Source organism: Ranitomeya imitator, chromosome 6, assembly GCF_032444005.1.
Source record: "Ranitomeya imitator isolate aRanImi1 chromosome 6, aRanImi1.pri, whole genome shotgun sequence".
In the NCBI taxonomy this organism is placed as follows: Eukaryota; Metazoa; Chordata; class Amphibia; order Anura; family Dendrobatidae; genus Ranitomeya; species Ranitomeya imitator.
Window position 1 is genome coordinate 243931128 of NC_091287.1, and position 15542 is coordinate 243946669.

Here is a 15542-nt window from a genome sequence, read left to right on the forward strand (position 1 = left end):
TTTTCACATAATGTGCAAGAAGGCCTCTTTCACACTTCCATTGGTACGGGTCCGTCGCAATGCGTCGGGCCGACGTACCGACGGGCGTTGTGAATTTTTTGCACGACGTGAGCAGCGGATGCAGTTTTTCGACGCATCCGCTGCCCATTGCAGTCCGGGGAGGAGGGGGCGGAGTTTCGGCCGCACATGCGCAGTCGAAAATGGCAGATGTGACAGACAAAAAAACGTTACATTGAACGTTTTTTGTGATGACGGTCCGCCAAAACACGACTGATCCGTCGCACGACGGACGCGACGTGTGGCAATCCGTCGCTAATACAAGTTTATGGGCAAAAAATGCATCCTGCGAGCACATTTGCAGGATCTGTTTTTTGCCCTAAACGATGGATTGCAAAAAACGCTAGTGTGAAAGTAGCCTTACAGCTCTGTTATGATGTGCTCTTATGTTTAAAAGGTTTTCAGGAGCTTTAGTCTGTGTCTGATCAAATCCCAAATAATCCTCTGAGTTGCATTCTTTAGAATGTAATATACACTAAATGTAGGAAAAGTGCTTTCATTAAGAAATTTATTCTGATCACAATATGTGTTTTTGCTCTTTTTAAGCTCAAGCAGTAAGAAACGTGAACCCTGCAGGCAATGTTCAACCAGGTATGCGGATATTTAACATTTTCCTTTTTTTAAAGGATGCTTCTGTAAATTCAGCATCTTCACTTCAAATTCTGCATTACAATTGCCGTTTCTCAAGTGGCATGAACCAGCCAAAATCTGTCATATTTGTCATGTGGCAATAAAGAAAACCCGATGGGCCCCACAAGTGATATCACTGGTCTCTGCATGCCAGGTATTTGAACATCGTACAATCGCAGTGCGCTCTATTGCCTGCTCCTTACTGCTGATCTGACATCGTGACGGTCACTGATGGCTCTTCGTTTCAAGGAGGCGGCAAAGGCTTCTGTAGTGACCGCAGCCTTTGCTTCCCTGATGACTCTTCGTCTGAGTATGCACTCAGATCTCAAGTGAGGCGTCATCAAAAAGGAAGTAGAAATAAGAAAAGCACCTATGTGGTGTAGTTAAAGAATTTTTAATTTAAGTACCATATATTAGAAAATAGATTACAGCATTAACTAGATACATTACAGTTTAGATTACAGCATTAACTAGATAAAGATTTAGAATGAAAATTAATTTGGATTTCAGACTACCCCTTTACGGTTGCAACATACATGTAACAATACATGTTCAATAAAAATTTTTTTTTTTTTTTAAGAACAGCTATTTGTAAAAATATAAAAAGCTAAAAGAAGGCTATAAAAAATAACTGATGTTTTGCAACTAAAAACATTCTATATGAAAATAATGTAAATTTAAAAAAAGTACACATAATTGGTGTATCTTTTACTATAACAGCCAGGCTATGACACTTCACTGTAATTTAACCTGTATCGTCAACACTATAAAGAAAATATATATAACTGAAGACTTCTTATCCCGCAAAAAAAATGCCCTATATGGCTTTGTTGAAAAAACCCTTTAAAATATAACTTTTAATAAATACTGAGTAAAAATACCCAAAAAAAGAAATCGGTCAGGAGACAGTAACACCTTAATCTATCTTAACATAAACAATATATGAAAGGATAGAGACTAGACGGTGGGGGGGGCGTGATCTTTCCCTTACTCACCCTACCTCACGTGGAGTTGGCACCCTAAAATCGATGTGGCGCCCCCACTCGTCGACGGCTCTCCCTTGTGACCCTACAGGATCTTATCAAAAATGAAACCACCACCACATCATAACTTAATATAAAGTGTACAAATACTTATAAGGTGTAAAAGAATAGTTTTAAAGATCTAATGTGGGATAGTTTCCACAAGAAGAGGGTCATATAGACTGTTACCCTTCAATTGATCTTAATAAAGGAAAGGTGCACAAGGTGTCTAATATATAGAGGCAAAATAATCAGTTGCAGTATACAAGAATGAGCCTTTTATCAACACCTTGTGGTATACCCTAATCATAGGCACAGTGTGTTCACAGGAGTATACCTTATGTTAGCAGATTAACCACTTTACCCCCCAAGGGTGGTTTGCACGTTAATGACCGGGCCAATTTTTACAATTCTGACCACTGTCCCTTTGTGAGGTTATAACTCTGGAACGCTTCAACGGATCCCAGTGATTCTGACATTGTTTTTCTCGTGACATATTGTACTTCATGACAATGGTAAAAATTATTTGATGGTACCTGCGTTTATTTGTGAAAAAAACGGAAATTTGGTGAAAATTATGAAAATTTCCCAATTTTCCAACTTTGAATTTTTATGCAATTAAATCAGAGATATGTCACACAAAATACTTAAGTAACATTTCCCACATGTCTACTTTACATCAGCACAATTTTGGAACCAAAATTTTTTTTTGTTAGGGAGTTATAAGGGTTAAAAGTTGACCAGCAATTTCTCATTTCTACAACACCATTTTTTTTTAGGGACCACATCTCATTTGAAGTCATTTTGAGGGGTCTATGTGATAGAAAATACCCAAGTGTGACACCATTCTAAAAACTACACCCCTGAAGGTGCTCAAAACCATATTCAAGAAGTTTATTAACCCTTCTGGTGCTTCACAGGAATTTTTTGAATGTTTAAATAAAAATGAACATTTAACTTTTTTTTCACAAAAAATTTAATTCAGCTCCAATTTGTTTAATTTTACCAAGGGTAACAGGAGAAAATAGACCCTAAACATTGTTGTACAATTTGTCCTGAGCACGACAATACCCCACATGTGGGGGTAAACCACTGTTTGGGCGCATGGCAGATCTCGGAAGCGAAGGAGCGCCATTTGACTTTTCAATGCAAAATTGACTGGAATTGAGATGGGACGCCATGTTTCGTTTGGAGAGCCCCTGATGTGCCTAAACATTGAAACCCCCCACAAGTGACACCATTTTGGAAAGTAGACCCCTTAAGGAACTTATCTAGATGTGTGGTGAGCACTTTGACCCACCAAGTGCTTCACAGAAGTTTATAATGTAGAACCGTAAAAATAAAAAATCATATTTTTTCACAAATTAACTTTCCGCCCCCAATTTTTTATTTTCCCAAGGGTAAGAGAAGAAATTGGACCCCAAAAGTTGTTGTACGATTTGTCCTGAGTACGCTGATACCCCATATGTGGGGGTAAACCACTGTTTGGGCGGATGGGAGAGCTCGGAAGGGAAGGAGCGCCGTTTGACTTTTCAATGCAAAATTGACAGGAATTGAGATGGGACGCCATGTTGCGTTTGGAGAGCCACTGATGTGCCTAAACATTGAAACCCCCCACAAGTGACACCATTTTGGAAAGTAGACCCCCTAAGGAACTTATCTAGATGTGTGGTGAGCACTTTGACCCACCAAGTGCTTCACAGAAGTTTATAATGCAGAGCCGTAAAAATAAAACAAAAAATTTTTCCCACAAAAATTATTTTTTTAGCCCCCAGTTTTGTATTTTCCCGAGGGTAACAGGAGAAAGTGGACCCCAAAATTTGTTGCCCAATTTGTCCTGAGTGCGATGATACACCATATGTGGGGGGAACCACTGTTTGGGCGCATGGGAGGGTTCGGAAGGGAAGGAGTGCCATTTGAATGCAGACTTAGATGGAATGGTCTGCAGGTGTCACATTGCGTTTGCAGAGCCCCTAATGTACCTAAACAGTAGAAACCCCCCACAAGTTACACCATTTTGGAAAGTAGACCCCCTAAGGAACTTACCTACATGTGTGGTGAGAGCTTTGAACCCCCAAGTGTTTCACTACAGTTTGTAACGCAGAGCCGTGAAAATAGAAAAAAAAAATCTTTCCCCCAAAAATTATTTTTTAGCCCCCAGTTTTGTATTTTCCCGAGGGTAAGAGGAGAAATTTGACCCCAAAAGTTGTTGTCCAATTTGTCCTGAGTACGCTGATACCCCATATGTTGGGGGGAACCACCGTTTGGGCGCATGGGAGGGCTCGGAAGGGAAGGAGTGCAATTTGGAATGCAGACTTAGATGGAATGGTCTGCAGGCGTCACATTGCGTTTGCAGAACCCCTAATGTACCTAAACAGTAGAAATCCCCCACAAGTGACCCCATATTGGAAACTAGACCCCCATGGAACTTATCTAGATGTGTTGTGAGAACTTTGAACCCCCAAGTGTTTCACTACAGTTTATAACGCAGAGCCGTGAAAATAAAAAATCTTTTTTTTTCACACAAAAATTATTTTTTAGCCCCCAGTTTTGTATTTTCCCAAGGGTAACAGGAGAAATTGGACCCCAAAAGTTGCTGTCCAATTTGTCCTGAGTACGCTGATACCCCATATGTTGGGGTAAACCCCTGTTTGGGCACACGGGAGAGCTCGAAAGGGAAGAAGCACTGTTTTACTTTTTCAACGCAGAATTGGCTGGAATTGCGATCGGACGCCATGTCGCATTTGGAGAGCCCCTGATGTGCCTAAACAGTGGAAACCCCCCAATTATAACTGAAACCCTAATCCAAACACATCCCTAACCCTAATCCCAACAGTAACCCTAACCACACCTCTAACCCTGACACACACCTAACCCTAATCCCAACCCTATTCCCAACTGTAAATGTAATCTAAACCCTAACCGTAACTTTAGCCCCAACCCTAACTGTAGCCTTAACCCTAGCCCCAACCCTAACTTTAGCCCTAACCCTAGCCCTAACCCTAGCCCTAACCCTAGCCCTAGCCCTAACCCTAGCCCTAACCCTAGCCCTAACCCTAGCCCTAACCCTAGCCCTAACCCTAGCCCTAACCCTAGCCCTAACCCTAGCCCTAACCCTAGCCCTAACCCTAGCCCTAGCCCTAACCCTAGCCCTAACCCTAGCCCTAACCCTAGCCCTAATGGAAAAATGGAAATAAATACATTTTTTTAATTTTTCCCTAACTAAGGGGGTGATGAAGGGGGGTTTGATTTACTTTTATAGCGGGTTTTTTAGCGGATTTTTATGATTGGCAGCCGTCACACACTGAAAGACGCTTTTTATTGCAAAAAATACTTTTTGCGTTACCACATTTTGAGAGCTATAATTTTTCCATATTTTGGTTCACAGAGTCATGTGAGGTCTTGTTTTTTGCGGGACGAGTTGACGTTTTTATTGGTAACATTTTCGGGCACGTTACATTTTTTGATCGCTTTTTATTCCGATTTTTGCGAGGCAGAATGACCAAAAACCAGCTATTCATGAATTTCTTTTGGGGGAGGCGTTTATACCGTTCCGCGTTTGGTAAAATTGATAAAGCAGTTTTATTCTTCGGCTCAGTACGACTACAGCGACACCTCATTTATATCATTTTTTTATGTTTTGGCGCTTTTATACGATAAAAACTATTTTATAGAAAAAATAATTATTTTTGCATCACTTTATTCTCAGGACTATAACTTTTTTTTTTTTTTGCTGATGATGCTGTATGGCGGCTCGTTTTTTGCGGGACAAGATGACGCTTTCAGCGGTATCATGGTTATTTATATCTGTCTTTTTGATCACGTGTTATTCCACTTTTTGCCTCGTTTTTTTTTTCTTTTTTCTTACGGTGTTTACTGAAGGGGTTAACTAGTGGGCCAGTTTTATAGGTCGGGCCGTTACGGACGCGGCGATACTAAATATGTGTACTTTTATTATTTTTTTTTTATTTAGATAAAGAAATGTATTTAGGGGAATAATATATATATTTTTTTTTCATTATTTAGGAATATTTTTTTTTATTTTTTTTTTTACACATTTTGAAAATTTTTTTTTTACTTTTTTACATTGTCCCAGGGGGGGGGGGACATCACAGATCAGTGATCTGACAGTGTGCACAGCACTCTGTCAGATCACTGATCTGACATGCAGCGTTGCAGCCTTCACAGTGCCTGCTCTGAGCAGGCTCTGTGAAGCCACCTCCCTCCCTGCAGGACCCGGATCCGCGGCCATCTTGGATCCGGGGCTGGAGGAAGCAGGGAGGGAGGTGAGACCCTCGCAGCAACGCGATCACATCGCGTTGCTGCGGGGGGCTCAGGGAAGCCCGCAGGGAGCCCCCTCCCTGCGGGAAGCTTCCCTATACCGCCGGCACATCGCGATCATCTTTGATCGCGGTGTGTCAGGGGTTAATGTGCCCGGGGGCGGTCCGTGACCGCTCCTGGCACATAGTGCGATAAACAGCTGACACCCGGCCGCGATCGGCGGCGCTCCCCCCGTGAGCGCCGCCGATCGCGCTGGACGTACTATCCCGTCCGTGGTCATGGGGGCCCACCCCACCTCGACGGGATAGTACGTCCCATGTCAGAAAGGGGTTAATCTACTACAGTGACAATTTCAATATGCCAAACACTAGCACCTCTCAAATAATAAAGCAATGGTCAAAAAATAAAGGATGTACTCATCCATATGCTGCCGCCCATCCCGACGCGTTTCCCCCCAGGATAATACACCAGGGTTCATCAGGGGAAGGAGTGTGGCCTCTAGCGGACCGAGGAAGCTATAATAAGCTGCGTCCCGAACCGCTCAGCAAATCCGGAGCAACTATAATGAGCTGCGTGCCGGAATGACCGCTCTCAGTGAAGGGCTGCACGTGTCTTACCAGAATCTGTTTCTTATACACCGCCATGACAGAGCGCCCGAAGAAACCGGAAGTGTCGCTTTGTCTATGACGCCAGAGCACTTCCGTTCTGTGGTGCACACAGCGTTCCACGCTGGTCTGTCAAACTTGTACCAAGCCTCGTACAAGCTTGCTTGGCCTGTGACATCAGAGCATACTCTGCCAGTAGAGCTCACCGCATTGTACACTGATAGAAGAAAGAGGCGGTACCATGTATTGTATACAACACCGCAAATATATAGGAGCTCTACTAATTCAAAACTTATAATAAAGTAATACTAGAACTATAACCTGGGCCCAAAAATAAAGGGGAAGGTAATGTTTTTAAAAAAATGACCGTGCAGCAAAAATAAAATCAATGAGAGGGTCCAAAACAGACCATCATACAAAATAGGTATGATTCCATTTAGAAAGATCTATTAATCATGTTCACACCATAGGGTGCTGAACAAATTGGTGGTCACTAGGAGGACCTATACCAATAAACAGTTCTCATCTTATAAACCAAAGTGAACACAACTTTAAATAAAACTGGTAAAGCTAAGTTGCTCATTTAATCCCAAAGGGGACATGGAGTCTAGGAGGTAAATCCACCTCGTTTCTCGCTGTAATATCTTGCGATCCCAATCCCCTAGCCTGACAGATTGGGGGACGGTCTCAATAACCTGAAAGTGGAAAGATGTTAGGTCACCTTTATGCTTCTCCACCATATGTCTTGCCAGCGGGGTATCCCTCTTGTGTTTTATGTCCCCTATGTGTTCACTTATCCTTATTTTCAACTGCCTTTTAGTTTTTCCCACATACAGGTCCTTCTCAAAAAATTAGCATATAGTGTTAAATTTCATTATTTACCATAATGTAATGATTACAATTAAACTTTCATATATTATAGATTCATTATCCACCAACTGAAATTTGTCAGGTCTTTTATTGTTTTAATACTGATGATTTTGGCATACAACTCCTGATAACCCAAAAAACCTGTCTCAATAAATTAGCGTATTTCACCCATCCAGTCAAATAAAAGTGTTTTTTAATAACAAACAAAAAAACCATCAAATAATAATGTTCAGTTATGCACTCAATACTTGGTCGGGAATCCTTTGGCAGAAATGACTGCTTCAATGCGGCGTGGCATGGAGGCAATCAGCCTGTGACACTGCTGAGATGTTATGGAGGCCCAGGATGCCTCAATAGCGGCCTTAAGCTCATCCAGAGTGTTGGGTCTTGCGTCTCTCAACTTTCTCTTCACAATATCCCACAGATTCTCTATGGGGTTCAGGTCAGGAGAGTTGGCAGGCCAATTGAGCACAGTAATACCATGGTCAGTAAACCATTTACCAGTGGTTTTGGCACTGTGAGCAGGTGCCAGGTCGTGCTGAAAAATGAAATCTTCATCTCCATAAAGCATTTCAGCCGATGGAAGCATGAAGTGCTCCAAAATCTCCTGATAGCTAGCTGCATTGACCCTGCCCTTGATGAAACACAGTGGACCAACACCAGCAGCTGACATGGCACCCCACACCATCACTGACTGTGGGTACTTGACACTGGACTTCAGGCATTTTGGCATTTCCTTCTCCCCAGTCTTCCTCCAGACTCTGGCACCTTGATTTCCGAATGACATGCAAAATTTGCTTTCATCAGAAAAAAGTACTTGGGACCACTTAGCAACAGTCCAGTGCTGCTTCTCTGTAGCCCAGGTCAGGCGCCTCTGCCGCTGTTTATGGTTCAAAAGTGGCTTTACCTGGGGAATGCGGCACCTGTAGCCCATTTCCTGCACACGCCTGTGCACGGTGGCTCTGGATGTTTCCACACCAGACTCAGTCCACTGCTTCCTCAGGTTCCCCAAGGTCTGGAATCGGTCCTTCTCCACAATCTTCCTCAGGGTCCGGTCTCCTCTTCTCGTTGTACAGCGTTTTCTGCCACATTGTTTCCTTCCAACAGACTTACCATTGAGGTGCCTTGATACAGCACTTTGGGAACAGCCTATTTGTTGAGAAATTTCTTTCTGGGTCTTACCCTCTTGCTTGAGGGTGTCAATGATGGCCTTCTTGACATCTGTCAGGTCGCTAGTCTTACCCATGATGGGGGTTTTGAGTAATGAACCAGGCAGGGAGTTTATAAAAGCCTCAGGTATCTTTTGCATGTGTTTAGAGTTAATTAGTTGATTCAGAAGATTAGGGTAATAGGTCGTTTAGAGAACCTTTTCTTGATATGCTAATTTATTGAGACAGGTTTTTTGGGTTATCAGGAGTTGTATGCCAAAATCATCAGTATTAAAACAATAAAAGACCTGACAAATTTCAGTTGGTGGATAATGAATCTATAATATATGAAAGTTTAATTGTAATCATTACATTATGGTAAATAATGAAATTTAACACTATATGCTAATTTTTTGAGAAGGACCTGTAGTTTAAAGGACAGCTGCAGGTACACAGGTAGACAACCCCCGCCGTTACACAACTAGCAAAATCTCTATTTTTGAAAATCCGTCCTGTTGTGGCACTCGTGAAGGTATTAGATTGTTTAACATATTGGCACACTTTACATCCTCTACATTTAAAGGTACCTATACCCCTCTGTTCTAGCCACGTACCACCTGTTCTTTGGGGTTGGAGATGACTATGGATGACACGATCCCGTATCGACTTTCCTCTCCTATATGTCACCGAAGGAGTCTTAGGGATATAATCCACTATATCGGGGTCTGCCCTCAAAATATTCCAATACCTTTCCAGTATTTTCATCATTTTAGAATTTTGATCGTCATAAGTCGCAATCAGACGGGTAACATCAACCTCTTCCTTTTTTGGTCTAGGTGTAAGTAATTGCAAACGATTGGAATTTCTTGCAATCTCATACCCTTTCTCTATTACATGTTCGGGGTACCCCCTGTCTCTAAATCTCCTTTTTAGAATATTGGCTTGGTAGTCAAAGTCCTGTAGTGAGGAACAATTACGCCGAAGTCTAAAGGTACCGTCACACTTAGCGACGCTGCAGCGATACCGACAACGATCCGGATCGCTGCAGCGTCGCTGTTTGGTCGCTGGAGAGCTGTCACACAGACCGCTCTCCAGCGACCAACGATCCCGAGGTCCCCAGTAACCAGGGTAAACATCGGGTAACTAAGCGCAGGGCCGCGCTTAGTAACCCGATGTTTACCCTGGTTACCAGCGTAAAAAAACAAACAGTACATACTTACATTCAGCTGTCTGTCCCTTGCCGTCTGGTCCCTGCACTGACTGCTGGCCGCAAAGTGAAAGTGAAAGCACAGCACAGCGGTGAGTCACACAGCGGTGACTCACTGCTGTGGCTGTGCTCTGCTTTCACTACGGCCAGCAGTCAAGGCAGGAACCAGACAGCAAGGGACAGACAGCTGAATGTAAGTATGTACTGTTTGTTTTTTTACGCTGGAAACCAGGGTAAACAGCGGGTTACTAAGCGCGGCCCTGCGCTTAGTTACCCGATGTTTACCCTGGTTACCAGTGAAGACATCGCTGAATCGGTGTCACACACGCCGATTCAGCGATGTCTACGGGGAGTCCAGCGACGAAATAAAGTTCTGGACTTTCTTCCCCGACCAGCGATCTCCCAGCAGGGGCCTGATCGCTGCTGCCTGTCACACTGGACGATATCGCTAGCGAGGACGCTGCAACGTCACGGATCGCTAGCGATATCGTCTAGTGTGACAGTACCTTAAAAAACTGGCCTTTTGGGATCCCTTTCTTTAAACTAGTGGGATGATAGCCTTCCCATCGAAGGAGACTATTAGTTGCCGTTTTTTTACGAAAGATGGTGCTATTAATGGTACCCAACTCTCCTCTCCACAGCCGTACGTCCAGGAATGAGATGCAGTCACCCCCTACTTCATGGGTGAACCTAAGGCCCACATCATTAACATTTAAGTGTGCCACAAATTCCTTAAATGTACCTCCATCACCCGACCAGATAACCAAAATATCATCAATAAAGCGTCCCCAAAAAACAATATGGGGACACCACTTTGTCTGATCAAATCCCAAGTAATCCTGAGTTGCATTCTTTAGAATGTAATATACATTAAATGTAGGAAAAGTGCTTTCATTAAGAAATTTATTCTGATCACAATATGTGTTTTTGCTCTTTTTAAGCTCAAGCAGTAAGAAACGTGAACCCTGCAGGCAATGTTCAACCAGGTATGCGGATATTTAACATTTTCCTTTTTTTAAAGGATGCTTCTGTAAATTCAGCATCTTCACTTCAAATTCTGCATTACAATTGCCGTTTCTCAAGTGGCATGAACCAGCCAAAATCTGTCATATTTGTCATGTGGCAATAAAGAAAACCCGATGGGCCCCACAAGTGATATCACTGGTCTCTGCATGCCAGGTATTTGAACATCGTACAATCGCAGTGCGCTCTATTGCCTGCTCCTTACTGCTGATCTGACATCGTGACGGTCACTGATGGCTCTTCGTTTCAAGGAGGCGGCAAAGGCTTCTGTAGTGACCGCAGCCTTTGCTTCCCTGATGACTCTTCGTCTGAGTATGCACTCAGATCTCAAGTGAGGCGTCATCAAAAAGGAAGTAGAAATAAGAAAAGCACCTATGTGGTGTAGTTAAAGAATTTTTAATTTAAGTACCATATATTAGAAAATAGATTACAGCATTAACTAGATACATTACAGTTTAGATTACAGCATTAACTAGATAAAGATTTAGAATGAAAATTAATTTGGATTTCAGACTACCCCTTTACGGTTGCAACATACATGTAACAATACATGTTCAATAAAAATTTTTTTTTTTTTTTAAGAACAGCTATTTGTAAAAATATAAAAAGCTAAAAGAAGGCTATAAAAAATAACTGATGTTTTGCAACTAAAAACATTCTATATGAAAATAATGTAAATTTAAAAAAAGTACACATAATTGGTGTATCTTTTACTATAACAGCCAGGCTATGACACTTCACTGTAATTTAACCTGTATCGTCAACACTATAAAGAAAATATATATAACTGAAGACTTCTTATCCCGCAAAAAAAATGCCCTATATGGCTTTGTTGGCAAAAAAACACCTCTGTAAATCCGATAGCACTGTATTCAAGTGGGCAGCACGGTGGCTCAGTGGATAGCACTGCAGCCTTGCAGCACTGGGGTCCTGGGTTCTAATCCCACCCAGGACAACATCTGCAAAGAGTTTGTATGTTCTCTCCGTGTTTGCGTGGGTTTCCTCCGGGTTCTCCGGTTTCCTCCCACATTCCAAAGACATACTGATAGGGAATCTAGATTGTGAGCCCCATCGGGGACAGCGATGATGTGTGCAAACTGTAAAGCGCTGCGGAATATGTTAGCGCTATATAAAAATAAAGATTATTATAAAAAATAAAGATTATTATTCATGCTGATCCAAAGAATAAAGTTGTCTTGTCTGTTTTATTGCATGGTGACCTGCGTAAAACAGTACAACAACATAAATTTTGTCTCCCAATGAACCAAATAAAAAGTCAGGTAAATAAAGTTATGTACCCTCAAATGGTACTGCTAAAATCTTTACCCCCTCTAAGAAAACAAGCCTCTACTCCGATAAGTCATCCAACAAATATAGGTTTTCAGTGTTACTAGTAGCTGCAAGATGCTGGGAAATGACATGGCTCCAAAAAAACAATCCAATAAAATCCATGCTCCCAAAGCCAAATGGCTCCCTTCAGTTGGCATCAACATGTATGGCATTCTTACATAGGGGAGAAGCCTGGGGTTGTCCAGGACCTTATGATTGATGACTTATCTGCTGGTTAGGTCATTAATATATCAGTGGGAGTTTGACACCCTTCACACCCACTAATCAGCTGAAAACTGCCCTGGCATACAGCGTCAAAACCTAAGCAATATAGGGGCGGAACGCAACCTTTCTATACACTGATTAGGCTTCATTCACACTTCCGTTGGTCCAGGGCCGTCACGAAGTGTCGGCTCGACGTACCGACAGTGTTGCTTTCACATTTCCGTCTGCATTGCCGAGCAGGAAAGATAGTGAGAGCGATATTTCCTGCTGGGCATGCGTAGTCTGAAACACTGGATGCAACGTACAGAAAAACGTTCCCTTGAACGTTTTTCTGTGACGACGGGCTGCCAAAACTAGACACATCCAGTGCACGACGGACACGACGTGTGGCCATACGTCGCCATCCGTCGGCAATACAAGTCTATGGGAAAATGCAGGATCCTGCAAATTTTTTTTTGCAGGATCCTGCATTTTCAAAAATCGATGGATTGCTACGTAAGCAGAAAGACTGAAGCGTGAAAGAGGCCTTAGTGTGATGGTGCTGATGTGTTACGTCTGTACATCACTTAGTTCTGGCCACTGACTGAGCAGTTTTCAGATGATCGAGTGTATTCTGACCCCCCAAACACTCATATTAAGATAGGTCTTCAATTGCGAAGTCTGGAAAACCATTTGACAAGCTGGACGTGGTGTACTGGCCACTAAAATGGTATATTTGCAATTTTCACTATGTAATGTCCACTATGCACTAATTTCTGGAAAATGTCAGTGAGGTCGAAATGGTTATTACACGTGAAGATGAATTCTCTGATTGCAACTTGTAATATGAGGTTAATTTTTGATTATTTTTGCTTTTTCTTAGGAGCTGTGCAAAAGCCAACCACAATAAGTAAACCCTTCATCCCATACGGTAAATAATGCTTCTCTTTTGAGTCTTCCCATGTGTCCTAATCATAGTGTATGACCACAGAATTGGAATAATAACTTACAGGGTACTTTATCAAATCATTAAAAAGACCCATCTATTATATACACACACTTAATTATTATTAAAAGGGGCTCGTGAATTGCATTGGGTCACACAATGTGAGTGGATAGGAGTACGGACCCTAATTAAAGGTCTAGTGGTTTCCCTACTTTACCGAGGAGGTTGGCACCTGATGAGGCGATATGGCGGTCCCGCTCGACGTCGGCTCACGCTCACTGATCCTATTAGACCCTACAAAGAAGCAATACCACCATGCTTGGTGAATAGCAAACACATAGGTATACATGTTACAAAATATCACAAACATTGATATCTTTAAAAAAAAAAACACAATACAGAGGAACAGTAGTCTGTCTTAAGACACAAGATATGTCAGTTATGGGCTACGTGGTTCCAGGTAGTACATAACAATTTCATCATATAAAAAAAATATGGGTTATAGGTTCTAGCCAGTAGCCACGAAATCAGGCAGATGTTGATGATTGCCAGGCTGGGTAGGTCACGTTTCTGTGAGGTAGGGATAATGACCCTAATTTTCACCTGATAAGCTCCCTACCTTGCTGCGGAGGTTGGTACCCATAGAAACAACATGGCGCCCCCTGTTTGACGTAGGCTTGTGCTCATTGACCCTATCAAACCCTGCACGAAGATGGCTTCATCAGAACTAGCAAAGGGTTATAGCTTGCCTGAAAAGAACCATAATGGGCATGTCAATATGTATGTAAATATAGTGGTGTCCAAGACCCAAATGGAGTATTGTGTGTGCATTTGTAACGAGATCAAGATACAGGTGCTTTTCACAAAATTAGAATATCATCAAAAAGTTAATTTATTTCAGTTCTTCAATACAAATAGTGAAACTCCTATATTATATAGTCATTACAGACAGTGATCTATTTCAAGTGTTTTTCTGTTAATGTTGATGATTATGGCTTACAGCCAATGAAAACCTGAAAATCATTATCTCAGTAAATTGGAATACTTTATAACACCAGCTTGAAAAATGATTTTCAATTCCAAAATGTTGGCCTACTGAAATGTATGTTCAGTAAGTTAACTCGATACTTGGTTGGGGCTACTTTTGCATCAATGCAACGTGTCATGGAGGTGATCGGCCTGTGGCATTGGTGAGGTGTTATGGTAGTCCAGGTTGCTTTGATAGCAGCCAGCAGCTCATCTGCATTGTTGAGTCTGGTGTCTTTCATCTTCCTCTTGACAATACCCCATAGGTTTTCTATGGGGTTAAGGTCAAGCGAGTTTGCTGGCCAATCGAGCACAGTGATACTGTTGTTTTCTTAAATGCCAAGTCCTGCTGGAGAATGAAAATTCCATCTCCAAAAAGCTTGTCGTCATAGGGCAGCATGAAGTGCTCTAAAATTCCCTGGTAGGTGGCTGCCCTGACTTTGGTCTTGATAAAACACAGTGGGCCTACACTAGCAGATGATATGACTCGCCAAACCATCACTGATTGTGGAAACTTCACACAAGACCTCCAGCAGCTTGGATTGTGTGCCTCGCCACTTTTCCTCCAGACTCTGGTACCTTGATTTCCAAATGCAATGCAAAATTTCCTTTCATCTGAAAACACCACCTTAGACCACTGAGCAACAGTCCAGTTCTTTTTCTCCTTGGCCCATGTAAGACACTTCTGGTGTGCTCTATTGGTCATGAGTGGCTTGACACAAGAAATGTGACACTTGTAGCCCATGTCCTGGATACATCTCTGTGTGGTGGCTCTTGAAGCAATGACTCCATCAGCAGTCCACTCCTTGTGAATCTCCCCCCAAATTTTTGAATGCCCTTTTCGTAACAATCTTTTCAAGGTTGCGGTTATCCCAGTTGCTTGTGCACCTTTTTTTCACCACGCTTTTTCCTTCCACTCAACCTTCCATTAATATTCTTGGATACAGCACTCTGTGAACAGCCAGCTCCTTTAGCAGACCTTTAGTGGCTTACCCTCCTTGTGGAGTGTCAATGACTGCCTTCTGGACATCTGTCAAGTCAACAGTCTTCTCCATGATTGTGGAGCCTACTGAAACAGACTAAGGGACCTTTTGAAACGCTTAGGAAGCCTTTTCAGCATTACAGAATGCTGTAGATAAGCCCCTGATGCCGATGGGCTTAGCTCACCTTCGATTTTGGGGGTGACAGGTTCCC

At 42.4% G+C, this 15542-nt stretch overlaps 1 protein-coding gene across 6 annotated transcripts in view; it reads left to right on the forward strand.

Moving 5' to 3' along the window:
* Positions 1-15542, forward strand: part of LOC138642407 (uncharacterized) — a 231528-nt gene that overhangs the window by 47591 nt on the left and 168395 nt on the right. For all 6 annotated transcript variants that reach the window (XM_069730531.1, XM_069730534.1, XM_069730535.1 and 3 more), the window contains 3 exons: positions 604-648; positions 10762-10806; positions 13260-13307. In XM_069730531.1, the coding sequence (XP_069586632.1) occupies positions 604-648; positions 10762-10806; positions 13260-13307 (138 nt within the window). The remainder of the gene's footprint in view (positions 1-603; positions 649-10761; positions 10807-13259; positions 13308-15542) is intronic.